The 17,669-nt window shown below is 37.8% G+C and overlaps 1 protein-coding gene across 1 annotated transcript; it reads left to right on the top strand.

Annotated features, from left to right (window-relative positions):
* Window positions 1–1,951: 1,951 nt before the first annotated feature.
* Window positions 1,952–14,582, top strand: LOC139980556 (NIF3-like protein 1). The gene is made up of 5 exons (XM_071992282.1): window positions 1,952–3,004; window positions 7,018–7,171; window positions 8,164–8,272; window positions 10,729–10,867; window positions 12,126–14,582. Exons 1-5 carry the CDS (start codon window positions 2,074–2,076, stop codon window positions 12,392–12,394), a joined length of 1,602 nt encoding a protein of 533 aa, XP_071848383.1. The 5' UTR covers window positions 1,952–2,073; the 3' UTR covers window positions 12,395–14,582.
* Window positions 14,583–17,669: the final 3,087 nt, after the last annotated feature.

Raw genomic sequence — 17,669 nt, 5'->3', positions numbered from 1 at the left:
GCTAACTTGTGATAAGGTAAATTATATCACCAAAAAAGACTAGCATTGTTCAGGTACAGGTGGCAAGTCCTACAGTGGAATGACGAACTTCCTTCCTGCAGGGTTTCGAACCTCTAATAGACATACAATCATTGTCCATAGCGACCTCGTATAGAGCGGGAGGCCTGGATTTGAATCCTGGTGGATCCTGGAAGTTTTTCACACCCACCCCCACACCCCCACCAGAGACACATTTCTTAGTTTGAATGGAAAAGTTACGACTGCATGTAAGCGAACATTTGGTTGCTATTCGTCTGACAACTTATAAGAAAAAAGGTTTCACGAGCTGAGCTATACCTCAACCAACATACTCGAGGGTGTATCACCTAATTACTTCGTAGGGAGTTTACATTACACGCTATTGTACACAGAGGACGACCTTGCACTTTACTATTCTGTGCCGCGGCAACAAGTTTTGTATCTAGTACGTCGACCATATCCTTCTCAGAGTGAAATGTAAATTGGCCTCGACGAACAATGAAAGCTTTATCGTGAGATTTGACCACTGAGATAGTATCAATTCACTTGCGAAAGAATTTGTAAAGATGGAATTTTGTTATCACAAGAAGTGATATTTTATTTATGGCCATGTACAAGAAGGTAAAAAATCCCTGAAAGGGAATTGCTTCGATGTTTACCCAAGCGCATAAATAACCTCTGAAGGTATTGAAATTAAAGAGGCCTATAGTCATATATTAACAATGATGTGGTGATTTGATAAGTAATTGACAGGAAAGTATAGAGCAAGCCGCGCATTTCATGCAATAATAACTTTCTTCCTACAATTGCAGTATTTATAAATACAAGACTTCACTTTATCTCGAAAATTGTTATGGCTTGAGCTAAGATTGTTCTAATAAAAAAATGTCCTTTCTTGCCCGGTGAAGGGTCTTATATTCCTGGAACCATACATGCAGTGCGTTTAAAAAATGTATATAATTGTATAAGTAAATACAAAAAAAAAAAGGGTTCATAGATCCAAACTATAATCACATTTTCTTTCCAGCTTTGACTAATTGTTCTGTCTTGTTGTTTGTTTGTTGTTGTTGTTCGTGCTGTTTGCGTTTCATCTAAATGTTGATCAGAAGTTACACTGTGTGCAAATATGATTGCGCATATAGGCATTCGTAATCGTATTAAACAATTATGCATAACTCAACTCATCAAATTGAAAAGTTTATAACCATCCCCTTTGAATGTCCAACTTGAAATGTGAACTGGATAAATCAGTCAACCAAAACGTTCTGTGTGTTCGTCTTTAATCTGCATTTCAACGTCACTTTGCAACAGATTCTAAACTAAATGTAATGCGCAAGAACTTGTGGTCGCACTGCTGTTTATAGCACCAATGGCGACCTTGTTCAGTAATACTGGATTTAGCCACAACAAATAAATGAACCGATTGGAAATCGGTCACACAATATATCTGAACCCAATACAATCCTTTTAAACTGAAATATTTTCGAGAGCTCGACAGAGTAAACTTCGACACGAATAAAAAATATTAGAAATCATGGCTCAGACAACAACAAAAACTTAATTACGTATTGTTTTCTTTTGGCCTGTCTTGATTGTTAGGCTGATCGATTCTGAAACCAACATCCTACTGTTAAAGGGCTTACAGGAGTACATCCATGACCTTTCAGAAGGCGGGGGGGGGGGGGGAGGGGGGGTCGTTGACTTGGGGACGTTGACACTGACTCCCATCACTCCCCAATAAGAAAAGCTACCTTGTGAGTCATATTTAGACTATCATCTAGGTCTAATATTAGGTATTAACGTAACTAAGGTTATACTAATACTTGCTTTCGAAGTATTTATAGATTGAACCAATGCGCGGAAACGAGTTTAGTTGTGAATTTAGTTGTGAATTTGCATAAAGAGCCACTTAAGCAAGTTTGGTAGATTTTATTATTCCTATGCACCCTTACTTGCGAAACCGAAACCAATTGTTTACAGTTCTTAGTTTCGAGAAAAGTTCAGACGGATGTTCTTCCATGTTTCCTGTCACTGAACTTTACTTATTTATTTCAGATGTTCGAAGCTTATCCGAAGATACTGACAAGAGTCCTGTTTGGACGAAGTTGTATTTATTCCCGAGGAAATTGCTTACTACCTCACACAGAGAAATACATTGTCACTTTGTGTGCTGACCGAGCCGAATATTGTCCAAGGCCTAAAGTAGCAGAACTGCTACTTTTACAAAAAATAACACAGACGTCGCACAGGAACCGTTACTTACATCGAGAAGTTTTAAAAGTAGGCCTACATTGTTTTTTACTCATTAATCTTGAATCAAGACATTTTTGTAGCAATCAGAACCAACATTTGAACATGCCAGGTCTTAAAAAGGGCAAAAAGGCGGGTTCTGTCATAGATTTAGTCCGCGGGAAAATGAAAAAGAACAAGAAAGAAGAAGATCCGCCTGAAGGTGGTGCAACAAGCAACCCTGACTCGACTATCTTAAATCATGAAGGAAGCACCGATGGAGATAATCCTGAGATTGAAGACTTAAACCAAGAAGATAATGAGGATTCTGGAGAGGAGGAGACGGCTGTTGGTGTGGTGGAAGCAGAACCAGACGAGGAGATAATCATTCCAGATGGTAAGGTTGATCTGAAGACTGTTCTGACAAAGCTGGAAAAGTTTGCACCACTAAGCCTAGCAGAGGAATGGGATAATGTAGGCCTGCTAGTAGAACCCACATCAGACTTCATCGTAACGAAAATTTTCTTGACAAATGATCTGACAGAAGAAGTGCTAGAAGAAGCCATTGCAAGCAACTCTAACTTCATCTTATCGTATCATCCACCCATCTTCTCACCGCTGAAACGATTGACGATGAAGACTGAGAAAGAGAGGATTATTGTCAAGGCCATTGAGAAAGGGATAGCCATTTACTCTCCTCACACAGCCCATGATGCAGCTAGAGGTGGAGTCAATGACTGGCTTTTATCTGCCTTTGGTAAGTATAGAACAAAATATTATTTATATATACAGTAGCATGAATTCTCGTTGTAAAATATTTTGCTCTTCTTGGTATATATTGAATTCATCCAAATGAATCACAAGGACATTCTGCTCAGCCTATTGGAAAAGACTGAGCATTAAAGAGGCCATGACACGAAAAATCCAACTCATCGAGAGTAACTTCCTCTGAATCTATGAGAAAATCTATGTTCAAAACTATCCTCAACACCTTGAAAACCTCAAGGACTAATTAGTAATTAACGTTTTAATATTCGCAACCGAAAATAGATATCTGAGAATGCGATTTCACAACAAGACAATGATGACATCATGTTAGGAACACACATGCAAAGCCCAGGCATGTATCGGATGCGCGACGATCATACCGTTCCATATACACGCACATTTACACTGAGAGAACAACCACTGTATTACGCTATATCGTTAGAAATTTCAAGTTTGTTTTACAACTGTTGTAAACTATCTGAGAGAAATGCCGGTCCGTTGTGTTGTTGGGGGCTGCATAAATATCATTACCCATGCAATTAGCCTTCATCCATGGCTGAAGGACGAAAAAACACGGCGATTATGACCAAGTTAGTGCACAACACCAGCGCCGATTTCACTGGGCCTAGCCAGTATGCAGCTCCGAATGAAGCGAACACTTCACGGAAGCATACTACGATCCCTCCTTTTTGTTATGAAATAAAACAAATGGACTTTAACGGTTCGACATAAAAGAGTCATTCTTCTGTCAAGTAATCCACAAAAAAAAAGATCGGGGAACAGGAAACCTCCAATGGGGCGAGTGGCGATCCTTAGGAGGTAGCGCGCCGAGCACTAGTAGTACTATAGTATTAGCGTTACTACACTGAAGTCACAATAGACAAAGAGATTTTACTGTATCATCTAAATTAACACCCCCTTCATTGCTCTCTTGTATACAAATAAGCTATGAGGTTAGCTTCAGAAGCGATGGGTTACATCTACTTGTGAACAAATCTCAGTGCCCCAATTTATTTCTGGAATATGCTGGATCAGTTAGTTATAGCAATAATTTCTTATTCCTATTCCAGGAAAACCATTTTTTATGTTGTGGAGGGAGTGGGGGTAATGGGGATGGGTCAAAATACTGTAGGTAAAAAGATTTTATTCCAAAGGGTGTTTAATTAAATCTCAGAGCCAAAAATTCACACAACATAGTTCAAGTGTTAAATCATTGAACAAAATTTATTCAATATCAGTTCTAGACAGTCATTCTGGACAATCTGAACTAACATTAACAACAATCATTGTATTATATGACATTAAAGTAAAAATGTACTTTCCATAAACATTATCATTCCTTAATTACACTAATGTAATTTGTGACATCAAAGGAGGTTAAAAGAAAACAACTTACATGAATTTTTTTGCTTTAAGCCTACAAAGCAGTTGTATGTCCATCGCTATCAATCGTTGTTGTGACAAATTAATTAGAATAATCCAGAAGCAAATACAATAAAGGGTTATTTAAACCAAGAAACACTGCACGAAGTAACTCACATGCAAAAATGTTACACAAGCAACACTGATGGGCAATGTGAAACACAGCATCACACGCATTAAAACAATCGAAGACCATTAACAGGGTGTACTGCGTTTTTGAAGAAAGACTACAAAACAAACCAACTGCTACTGAAGAAACAAAGTCTAAACATTCAAGAGTTCTGCTGCCTCCATTGGTCTTTATTATGACTTTTCTGTCAAATATCATTGGTGATATGGATATTTTGGCTTCCAGATTAAAGGTACGAATCAAACGTCTGGGAGGTAAATGCCCCTAAAAAGGTCAATGCCCGTTCCCTTATGCACATATTATATGACATCACGGTCATGCCAATACTTGTGTCCAAATGCTTCAAAACATGCCTTTTCTTTCATTGTTGATGTTGGGTCTGGAAAATAACCTTTTCATCCTGAATTAAAAGTCTTGAATTTCAATATATCAACACTGAGGGAACCCTGACGGATTGATAATCCAACACAATCGTAGTTTAGAAAAGGTGTTTCTGGAGGAATTTCTCAACCAAGGCTTCCTATACAATGAGTTTTCTCCTGGCAACTTGAATCCAGTGTAATGACCATTGGCTGGAAAATCACTTCTGATCCTTTGGACTGCACGTGATGGTAGCACAACCCTGACGTGTCTTGTTAGGAACCCTAAGTATCATTGAACCTGTTGACCGTAGGCTATGTATCTGTACTGCCTGGGAAAAAATTTATGAAAGTACAAAATGTATTAATGTTGGCCCATGATGTCCACAATAACAAGCAGGCATACAATGTACAGTTATGGTTACATTTGTTGTGATTTTACACCTTCCATGTATCATGAAACATTCTTTTGTTTCAGAAAATTGATTTGCAAAACTCCAGGCCAAAGTACTAGCCAAGTAATAATGAGTATGAAATAACACATATATGCCTACCTAGCATGGCTGCATAATGCAACTTCGAGCCAAACTTTCAGTATGCAACCAACCCTACTAGCACTACACACTCTACATATGGGTTGTAAGTTACCGTAACACAACGCACAATACGGTTTAGGGTGTTCCGCGAATTCCAACAACACATGCACAAAATGGACTCGATTTTGTTTTTAAATGCTTCGTTAATAAATTCTTACCACGTTGTATGTTCCTTGCAATGGTTTCGAACGGATTTCTTCTTCGATATGTTGTGGAGCTTCAATTTCGGCTCGTTTAACAGGCTCGAACTGATACGGTTCTAACACCTCCGCTCCACCCTCAGCGTTCGGTTCAATATTGGAAAGATCATCGCCTTCACTCTCTGCTTCGAATATGAGAAAGGGCACTCTAATTATAGCCCAATTTCACTGCCTAGTGAAGAACCATTATTACTTTGAACTTCGGTTGCCGCAATTGGTTCTGGATCCGCCATTTCACAGGAAATTTTGATTTGATATCGCACTTGTGATCGGTGTTTTGTTTAGTAACTACTAGTGGTATGTGTAGGATGGTGACTTCGAAGTTCGCCCACTTAAGACTTAAAACACCCCAAAACTAAATCTTCTGGTATAAATCATTTGAAAATATACTTCATATGGTGGGAGAATTTTGTTATAGTACGATACACGGCCAAACTTTCTTTCCTGCAAACTGTTTTCACGTTGTTTTCCAAGAAGATTCTTCGTGATTGTGGAACTGGTATTTCTTGCTAGAGTATTGCGAATTTCGGCCACGCAACCTACAGTGTGGCGCTGGTAAAAATTGGTGGCGCTGTTGCTCTTTCAGTAATTATAACAGACTTCATAGATCTTCGTCATTTTATTGACAAATATGTAAGTAATTTCTTGCACACGGGTCATTTTGGAGAGAAAATAACTGTAGCTTCGTACTTTTTGGTGAAATTTGGCTCTTCCTGTAGGTTTTCATGGTGAAAATCGTGTATTTCTTAGGGTGCCCGAACTTCGCAGTATGGCGAACTTCGCAATACTGACTATACTTGTCTACTGTGTACGTGAATGGTATGTTCGGAGGATCGAATGCAGCGACAACAAATGTGTTCAAAACGTGACGTCACATGACGTCATGCGAATCGGAAAATTTTCGAGTAAACAAAGTTTCAAACGCCGAAAAGGGTAAATTCATTCTCAATTTTCGACTTGAAAAATCAAGTTTTAAACTGGCAGATTGGTTGATACATGTTCTAGAGAACATTCTTTGATGGATCCCAAAAATATAGGACTTTGAAATTTTCGTGTCATGGCCACTTTAACAGAAGTACTGTAAAGTGCATTTTTGTAGTATATCAAGTACAGTTAACCATTTTTTTAAATTAAATACAAAATGGTTAAATCAAGTACATTGGCAGTAATTATCAGCCATACTTCATACATTATAATCAGGGTAGTAGGATTATCAATGGAGAAAATCTTTCATCAGATCTATGAGAATATATATAGTACTGTGTTGAAGTTATCTCTCTTTTTATATCTGACAGGTAACAAGGAGGGCTCTGCTATCTCATGTAGTAGCAGCGATAAAGCCAAGAAGTTTAGACTAGAGATTTCAGTTGTCAAGGAGTACAAACAGAAAGTCCTGGCGCAGTTAACAGCTGAAATTGGAGTTTCTAAAGTAATGAAGAAGGGGGATGGGTAAGCCAAGAATGCATGTTTGCTATGTACTGTACATGTACATTACTGTTTGACTATGATCACAGGCATCCTGATCAAGTGGTCATTTAAGTAATAATAATAATAAACAATAAATACATGTATTACAGATACAGTAAGTGTTACAAACTTGTGCAAGTGAAATAAAAACTTAAAATATTGATACTGTATGAGTTTACTGTTTATTAGTAAATTCAGTGTCAGTTTCATTATTGATGTGTGCTAGCTGTATTTGTGTAACTAGTAAGTTGTAATCATGTACGTACATCTAATAACCTCTCAATTCATAAAGTTGATGGTGATCATGAAATGTGAAGGGCTCCATAATGGCTCTGACAAAGCAAATTTTCTTCACAATTTAAACCCACAAGTACAGTATTCTATTTATTTTTACTAAAAAATTGTACATACTACTGTAGTGCACATCACATGTTTTGCAAGTTACGTTGATTATACAGTGCTGTACAGTAACCTGTGATCACATTGCATTTATTTCATTTTCAAAATAAAATAAAACTGTTAGCAAACTGCTTATCCACTAGAGAGCATGTGTAAGAGAATGTGTAAAAGTAAGTTGGCCTGACATTTTGATCCTAGCAGGATCTTCTTCAGAGGCTGAACGACAAGTAACAGTAACAGAAGGGACAAAAACACACATAATACAGACAGGTTAATGAGCATGGTGAACACAAAGAGATAGATGTAAGGGGATTAGTAGACAAGGGATGGAGAGAAGAAAGCAACAGGGGAAGAGGAGAGGTAGGAGATAAACATTGGAGGGACAAGGAGAGGATTAAGGGAAGGGGTTATTTCATTTTTATCAAATCTGCACAGAATTGATTCCAGATAAAAGGTGGCCCAACATCTGTATATGAAGTGGTTAGAGATTGCTACTTCCTAACGAGTGGCTTCTTTCTTTTCTTGTGTCTCCTCATTTCTGTAATTAATTAGCTTTTACATTTCATCATCTATAGTTCATACCTCTTCACGGCCGTATGTGACAGGAGCGCGATGGTTTCGATTCTGTCCTCTCTGAATACTCAGAATGTGAAACGAGACACGCAGATCACTAAACTCTTTTCGGTAAGTAGGCTAAGTACTCTACTTCTCGTAGGATTAAAAATTTCACAGGTGCCGGCTGCTTGTAAGTTTATGGAATTGATTGAAACAGAACTCTCAGATCTATAAAAATGAAAGGGGGAAAAAAATTGAGTGAATTGGTGATACATCTCAAGTAATAGATATATATCATATTAATATCAATTTAAATTCATAATTTATTAGCCAGTGACAATGGAACCTCAGGTCAACACATTAACCGATATTTGAATGGCAGCTTTCTCTGTGCCAAGTACATATGAGAAATACTAATTCATTTTAACAACCAAAATCAATTTGTTACAATTATGATCCCTGCATGTGGTTCATCAGCAAGCTTTCTGTAAGTGGTCTTATCCTTAAGATATTTTAAGCTTGTATTGGACTTTTAACCAATCGTCGCTCATCAGCTCTGAAAAATGTTTGCCATTTTGACCAAGGTAACTTTGTATATTCAGACCTGTACCCCCCCCCCCACCCCCTCCCCCTGTTTCCCCCGTTTTTTGTACTTAGATAATGAAAGAGCATCTGTTAAAAAAAAATTGTGGTAAGGGAAGGATTGATCATATGTACTATTCAGTAGTTTATTATTTGCCACAAATGATGAAGATAAACAAAGAAGCAGCTTCTTGTTCAAGAATCCATATGTCGGATCCATAGGTCGGATCCATATGTGGGATCCAAGGATCCATAGGAGGTCGATCCAATGCTGTAGGGGACAGGCCGCACAAACCTGTGAAATTGTAAGATTCTAAATGTGCTCTGTAGGTAATTACAGTACTGGTACAGTTCACTGGTCAGACCTACATGTTCAGTATGGAGTACTGCAACAGAAAATGAAGCAATGCTCATTGATAACAACAACATCATCATCATCATCATCATCATCATCATCATCATCATCATCATCATCATCATCATCATCATCATCATCATCATCATCATCATCATCATCATCATCATCATCATCATCATCATCATCATCATCATCATCATCATCATCATCATCATCATCATCAACATGTGCTCTGTGAAATTAAGCTACAGTACTGTCCCGAAGAGTTCCACACTGTGCATTGTCACAATGACGATGACAACTATAATAATAATTTATATAGCACTTCGCAGTTCACATATAAAAAAATATCTCCAATCACTTTACATGGGACTCTAGTAAAATCTTAAGAAGTGCAAATATAAGAAAGGTACCAAGGTATGAAAGGTATAAAGTAGTCAAAGCAAAATCAGAACATAAATCAATGAATAAACCAATCCAATCATTTCTTACTATGGCTTGGTTATGAATGCAGAGAACCAGTGAGTGGTGAAATTGGAATCAGCAGGGGTGTGGGGGGGGGGGGGGAGAAGGTAGGTTTTCTGTTGGAAACAAACCATCATAAACCAAATTTGCAAATAAGATACTAAAGACTGATAATTTGTAGATTCTAGCCATGGATAGAGACACGTTAACTGCAAGACCTTTGATTGCTCACATACTATACACATACTGTACTGATTCTACTGAACAGCTGCTTCTTACATTTTGCTTTAGTGTTGTAAAACTTTCTGCCTCCCAGGTGGGTTTAATATGGTAGGAAGAAGTAGGACGATCAAGGAGGCTCTTACACCTCTAAAATATTTTCTTATAAATATGCAACTTAATAACCTTGAACTACTATAATGCTCTAATAACCAGTTCTTTGCTTCAGTTTGGATTTTCTCTTCAAGTGGCATAGGTTAGCCTAAGTTAAAGGAATGGTTTAGGTGTTTGACATGTCTATTTTGTATGAAAGAGCACAAAAAGACAAAAAGACAAAAAGAACAGTGAAGAAACTACAATGATAGCATGCTCTGTTAAGGAGATATGACACTTTGATGATATCAAATATTCTTGCAAATGACTGGTGTAGAAAGACTAACTGTCAGGGTGTGATGTCACATCCTCACTTCCTTAACATGTGTGAATATATTTCTATAAAAATTATTTACATTTTTTAACACATTTGAAATTAATATAATCAAAATTCTTCAGATGTTTAATCTCAAATACTTCCTTTGACAAATATGAGATCTCCTGACATATATTTTGGTTGAAAGTCATGAAAACTCACAAAATATTTATAGAAAAAACAAAGACTTTTCAGGAATGTGAGGATGTGACATCACAGCTAGTCAGATTTCAGCAGTTTCTACATAATCTGATAAAACTTTACACTTGAATATCTCTTTAACCGAAAAAGATATTTGTGTTTCTTTGATTGTCCTCTTTCATATAACATAAACATGTATCACAACTGAACCAATCCTTTTAAGTTACTGATGGCAGTGTTGTCATCAGTGCTCACTGCTCAGGCTTAATAACAGAAGACTGAATAAGAGATATACTACTGTATACAAGTATGGTCACTATTTCATGCCTTGCATAATTTTTACTCGACTAGGATCCCTGCAGTGAGATTGGCATGGGCCGATTTGTAACTCTCTTGGACCCGATCCCACTGGAGACATGTATCACAAAAGTTAAGGAGCACTTGGAGATTGAGCATTGCCAGCTAGCTCTGGGAAAGGGCAAAACTTTAGGTAAGTGTGTACATTTCTAAGTCAGTTTTATACCAAAAATAGAAAATAGAATCAATACTTTTTCCACATTCAAGTTGATAAAAATGTTTCGAGATTACCAGTAAAGCATTTTCATGTGTAGCAAAAAGTTGAAGCCAATTTGAAATCTTTGTAAATTTTGATCAGTAGTATTTTAGCTTAAAACTAATTAAAATTGTAGTAATTTCTAGACGTGGATCCAGTTCGGTAAGCTGTTTTAGATTGTGATATACAGATGGTGTACTGTAGAATACCTCTGTAATCCTTTGGGTGTTCTGTACATATACTGTATGCTATTCAAATACCTGGTGGAAATAAATCAAGGATAGTCGCAATATCGTTGGTAATGAAAAGAAGGTTAAAGAATTATTCTCTGTAAAACAAAGCAGTGTAACCAGAACATTTTAAAAGAAAATTAGCGAATTCACAGCCCGTACTCCCTCACCTCATAAAACCTATGCCTTCCGTAATTGCCAGCCTTTTGCGCAAGTATCGCTCTTTCATTGCTCTTAATAAAGCTTAAGAATTCAATCACTTCGTATACTATTATCTTTGTTTTTGTAATTCTATTTCATCTGTTCAACGTCCTGCACGTTTGAACTGCTTTTTGTCAATTAAACGTTTTATTTTTTGTGATTTTCGAACGTTTTTTGGTTGCCTCTTGAACGTTGTTCAGGAAGCGTTGCTAGGCCCGCACTTTAGTGTAGCGTTGTCCTAGCGTTTGTTTACCTTCACGTACAGCAGTCGTGTACGTTATCCCACTTTTACAGTCAAGTAACTGCCTTGTTTAGTCTTTGGGTTAAGGCCACCATAACACGCCGAGACCTGGTATTGGACTCCCTGAATTGGTCGTCCCGATCCATGGCAGACGGGTTCCGCGTAACCACCTTTTGAAATCTTAAGCTTTATTAAGAGCAATGAAAGAGCGATACTTGCGCAAAAGGCTGGCAATTACGGAAGGGTATAGGTTATATGAGGTGAGTACGCCGCTCGTTTATTCACAAACCAGGTAAGGTTTGGGGAATACCTACTGTTCCTTAAAAATTGCAAACTTGAGCCCTCACTGTCATATTTGTGCTTTTTTAACTATTTCTGTTCTAGCCACAAAGTCTATATATAATGTCTGTCATAAGGTGTTAACCATGCACACATTATAATGAAAAAGAAGTGCTGAAATCCATCCCTCACTTCGGTTTGTGATATTACTCACAGAAGTACATTTTCGTTTCATGCTTTACAGAGTCACCGATCCAAAGCGTGGCTGTCTGTGCGGGATCTGGTGGCAAAGTCCTCACCGGAACAAAGGCCGACCTCTACCTGACTGGCGAAATGTCTCACCATGAGGTACTGGCTGCTGTATCCAATGGTACATGTGTCATCACTTGTAACCATAGCAACACAGAAAGAGGATACCTGAAAGATTTGAAAGAAAAGTTGGAGAAATGGCTGGCAAAGGATGTCCCAGTGCAGGTCTCGGAAGTTGATGCAGACCCTCTGAAAGTGGTTTAAGAAATGAGAGTCTCAGCCAACTGATATTAAGATACAAACTTCATTTTAACATCTAAAGTCGATTCAAATAACAAGTATCATTGTTCATTGAGGAAATACAGACAGAATCTAAATGATTAACAACATGCCCAAGCAGCTAAGAAATGTCTGTTTCCACCAAAATGGTGAAAAAGGATTCACGTCCAATCATTCGCAAGAAAGGAACAGCTTAAAAATGACAGCCTTTGAACTATGTTAGGATCTTTAATTTGTTTCAGGGGAATTTTCTGCAACTTTTGTGACATGAACGTTTAGGATCTTATCAAAATGTATTGCTATGGCATCACATTTGAAGGACAATGGTAGTTGCCTGTGCTGACTAGTAGGTCTAACAAGTGAAGAGGATTTTTGTCAGTAGCTTTCTATACACTCTTGGTGTATACAGTTAATATTGTGAGCTTCTATCTTACAAATGTGGTACAGACAGTTTGTTTCCTTTTAAAAAAGAACATTACAGAGATTTTATTTTTTCTTTGGGATAAATTCATTCTTTGGTGGGTGTAATCACTGTAATGTATATATTCCACTATGGAAAGTAATTAGTTACAGTTATAGTTTATACTAAATACCTTTTCTACTCTGTAGGAGCTTCACTTCTAAATCACTTGGCACATCACTATTAAGGGTAAACTGTTCAATGCACTGCAGTTAAGATGAAGGTATGAGAATTAAAATGGAAATTTTAGATTTTGATACTGAAATCAAGCATGAAATGCAGTAATGTCATTTTTGAACTTTATGAAATGATAAGTATTATGCAATGTGCTCTTCAATAGAAGGATAACATTTAGTAGATTGAAATGTAATTTCTCTCTCATCAAACCTCCTCTCTACTGATATCATACTCTAACTGCACATCTGTCTATGTAAATTTCAATCCTGTGTTCAGTGGCGTAGCTAGGGGGGTCAAGGGAGGGCACGTGCCCCGGGAGCCGGGTTTAGGGGGGCGCTGAAATGGGAGAATGAGAGTAAAAAAAATAAGCACTTTTTAGAAAAACATAACAAAATTGATGTATGTCGTCAGGCATGAATATTTTCCAGTTACTAATAAGAATCTGAACTGAATGTAGCTGTTTTTATTAGCAAATTTATAGATTGTGATAGGCAGTAGATTCGAAAGGTGGAAATATCGTAGGCGTAGGAGCTGTAACGACTTGCCCGAAATATATAACCAAAATTTTTCGCCTGCTTCGCGCGCAATTTATTTTTCATTCAGTAGTGGGGGGGTCGGCGCAATTTTCTACCCTTGCACCCGGGCGCCAAAACCTCTAGCTACGCCACTGCCCGTGTTGTACATTTAAGAGAAAACACTTTCAGCTATAGTCTCATGCCCCCTTTCTCTGTTTTCATGTAATCCAATCTGATTTTAAAACTCTTTTTATTTTAATTCTTATTTTAACATTTTTTGTTGTTGCATATCGTATATATCTAAACAACAGATATAATGTGTGTAGTCAAGGCAGTGATTGAAGATTACAGTTTTAATGGATCATAGAACCCTTTCTTTTTTAATGAAAAAATTACCAATTTGTTGGATCGAGGAAGGTTGGAAAGAGAGCTGTTTAAGGGCCGCCTTGAATTATGTAATAGAGTCACAATTTTGTACATAGACACGTTAAGGTTTGGGATTTGGTGGGACTAGTTTGTCTCAAAGCTACCATTATTATGAAGGTAGACTTAGCCAAATCAGAAGGAAAAAAAAAACCTTTACCTGTTCAAGTTGGTAGTTAAAGTAAGGTTAATATCCCTTATACTGTTGTCACATTAAATGCAGATATTAAACATTATTATTTACTGAAATTTATCCAATTATGGAAGGTAACTTTGGAAAAAAATGAGAAAAAAGATATTTTTCGTTAAAGTTCTGATGGTATTTTGGTAAATACTGTTACTTCATGGGGCATTGTAAGATTATTCTATATTTCAGTCAATATATAACATGCTTCTGTATTTAGTGTTCTGTTTTGTAGCGACTACCGAAAGGAATTTATACTAACAGGCAGGTAGAGCTTGAATATATTTATGTCGTATAATAATGTTACCATGAAATGGTATCATGACAGAATATTTGAAGACAAGGCGCAGTAAGAGTAAGGTTATAGATATGTATAGCCAATTGCCATTATTGGATTACACGGATGAATGATAATGATTTGATTTTTCTCTTTGTTTTTATACAAACTGTGTCTGTATTGGAAATTTTATCATCCTTTAGTAATGACCTATAACCCCAATAGCCAGGGGCGTCGAGAGACAGGTGGGACCATAGGGGCAAACATGTCAGCGGGTCCCTCCTTTTGCACTCCGTTTCCCATGTTTTTTCACTGCCTGTTCTTTAATGTTCCAGGCCACACAATTGAGTGTGGAGTCGAGTCTGTAGTCCCCCTGACCAGGGACGTAGCTAAGGCCAGATGACTGGGGGTGTAGTGGCTGAAAATCCAACTGGATGGGTTTTGAATCCAGAAAATTCCGACTGCCGCCTTGTACCCTCCCCCACCCCCGCGCTGCTTGTCAACGATACGGTCAGTGTCAGTCAGACACCCATCTTTCGCGACTGCACTTTTGTTCCGAACTTTTTTCGATACATTTGTACCCACTGGCACTCACTCCACAAACTTATCATCCCTCTCCCACCCCCAACCAAATATTGTTGTGAAAATTCGGACATTATGCTGATAACTTTTCGGGCCCCTACTGAAAGAAAGATAATTTGCATTGTGTTTATATTATTATTACCATCAATATTTGTAACGACGGAAAATGATTGTATGTTGCATGCGATGTAAAACCGATGCATGCCTATTTAATTTGCACATTAACATGTGGAAAATTTGGTTATATTTTTCGGGCAAGTCGTTACAGCCCCCACCCCCACCCCACCCCCCAAATCAAATTGGGCGCCTATGACGGTAGTTCTATTAGGCATTTTGTTTGGAGTATTCAAAATCACACGAAGTTTTGTATGGTGGAGTATAAGAATCGCGAGATACAATTTCTCAAAGTGGCAAGGAAACGTGGTAAATATGACTGATTAAAGGTCAATTTTGAGGTCATTCACAATCACAGGAATATATGAATAGGCCTAGATAAACTAGAGTGCGACAGTCGGAAATTCCGACTGTCGCACTCCAATTTTCCAACTATCGTCAGTTTTACCAAGTTGGGGGGGGGGGTGAGACACCCCCACCCCCGGATGGACATATGACATAATGACAACATATGCGCCGCTTCCACGCCCGTCCCCCTCCCCGTCCACCAAAACTAAGAACTTCGTGTCTGCGTGACAGTGTGAGTATGGATGTATGATCCTGCTATATAGGATTTCTTTTCCAGTTTAGGGAAAACGACACAAATATTGCGAATGAATGGTTTGACCGATGGCGCTGTTTGGTTTATGAACAAACGCTTTATTTTGAAACGATGGGATGGCGTTGTAAAGCTTCCGTACATCTTCCTCGGTCCCATCACACCATACCATGGAGTTGTCTAACAAACTTTACGACTACACTACGGAATTAAATGACTTGGTTGGAACTTTTCTCTGATAAACGGTTCGTAATGATCAAATAATTAAATTGATAAGTATCAGTTAAATAGGTACGTTACTTAATGTGAGGGGAAGGTGGAATGGGGAGAGAGAGGAAATGGTATGTATGTGTAGTTTTCAATAAAGATAAGTTCTATGACCGATGACCCGTCGTTTGTTTTGATGAAAGGAATTAATGAGGCGACAGAATGTTGTTAGAAAATGAAACAACCAGGGGTTCTGGTACCGGCTTTTACCTAACGTAGCTGAGTAGGAAGAAACAGAGAGTTACATGTGCATGAGCTATAGTCCATTAAAGTAATAGTTTAAAAAAAAAACTTTTCATCACTCACCTTTACTTCGTTGCATAGGCGTAAGAGGCGGGAGGGGGGCTACCGCCCCAACCAAAACTTCTCGTGAAAATTCGGGCAATATGCTGAGAATTTTTCGGGCACCTACTGAAAGAAAATAATTTGCAATGTGTTTTTCAATGGTTAAATTTATATTATTGTTGTCATTATTATTGTAACGACTTGCCCAATAATTATAACCAATATGGAAGGGTAATAACACGGAAAATGTTTGTATGTTATTGGCATGAGATGTAATAGCCGATGCATGCTCTATATGATATGCACATTAACAAGATGAACGCGCGCGAAAATTGTTGGTTTTATTTTTCGGGCAAGTCGTTACAGCCCCCCCCCCCCCCCAAATCAAATTAGGCTCCTACGCATATGCTTCGTTGTGTAAAGTAAACAAAAGCACAAGAAAATTGAAAGTAAACCAGTGCATGCTGGAACCAACACAATATTATCCTGCTCTCTGCCATGATTTAGTGAATTGGAAAAGTTGATAGCAAAAGGGGTGTCAGAATTGGGCGAGGGTGGGGTGACGGGGCGGGAGGTAAGGTGCACATGCCTCCCCATTTTTGCAATATAAACACCTGCACCTACATGTTTGTCTACGTGAAAAAATACGATTCCTTATAGGCTACTTTGAAGAAGTTTATTATCTCTTAATGATTGCCTAATTTATAATCTCCGATTTTAAGAAATTACATGACGTAGGGAAGTCCGTATATATAACTTCAAAAGCTACATTGTAAATGAAACAATGACAGTAATCGTTACCGTCAACACGCGAAGAACTTTTCTCTAGAGTTGGCAAACACTTAAGATTTGTTGAAGCTGCTTATACTATGATTTAGGACGCACTGGACAGAAAAGACTATAATGCAGTCTATCAGATGTCTTAATTTTGTCCTGCTAAAGAGAAGGACTTTCCAAACAAGCACAACCCACTGTCGTGATTTTCATTCTAAAATTCAATGTAACTTGACATTCAATATAATGTAAATAATGTAGATCTTAATTGATGGTTAGGCCATTTCTGTGTAAAATACCTTTGGTAGAATTTCCATATTGATGCATTCCAATTTCAAATCACCTCGCTCTCTTGATGAAAAGAGGTTAATTGAAAAGTTGGCATTTCTTCAACAGCAGAATGCCATATGTTAATCTGTTCATCTTAAAAACCAACTTGAGGAATTAAGGAAACGTTGGATACCATCTATGATTACAAAGTAAAAGGTATTATTATTAGGTATAGGGCCCGTTGGTCTGAAAATGGGGAGAAAACACGAAGTATTTCCTAAATTCGGAGAAAGGGAATAAATCTTATAACAGTATCAAGCAGATAAATTTAGAT

The sequence above is a fragment of the Apostichopus japonicus genome, chromosome 15 (assembly GCF_037975245.1).
Source record: "Apostichopus japonicus isolate 1M-3 chromosome 15, ASM3797524v1, whole genome shotgun sequence".
NCBI lineage: Eukaryota > Metazoa > Echinodermata > Holothuroidea > Aspidochirotida > Stichopodidae > Apostichopus > Apostichopus japonicus.
The sequence above is the reverse complement of the archived record's forward strand: the minus strand, read 5'-3'. Positions and strand labels throughout refer to the sequence as shown.

Excerpts from the sequence above, each read along its gene's own strand:
- LOC139980556 (XM_071992282.1), top strand. The coding sequence starts at position 2,074 with ATGTTCGAAGCTTATCCGAAGATACTGACAAGAGTCCTGTTTGGACGA. Across the intron at positions 8,273-10,728 it reads AGATCACTAAACTCTTTTCG|GATCCCTGCAGTGAGATTGG; the intron begins GTAAGTAGGCTA and ends TTACTCGACTAG. Across the intron at positions 10,868-12,125 it reads GGGAAAGGGCAAAACTTTAG|AGTCACCGATCCAAAGCGTG; the intron begins GTAAGTGTGTAC and ends CATGCTTTACAG.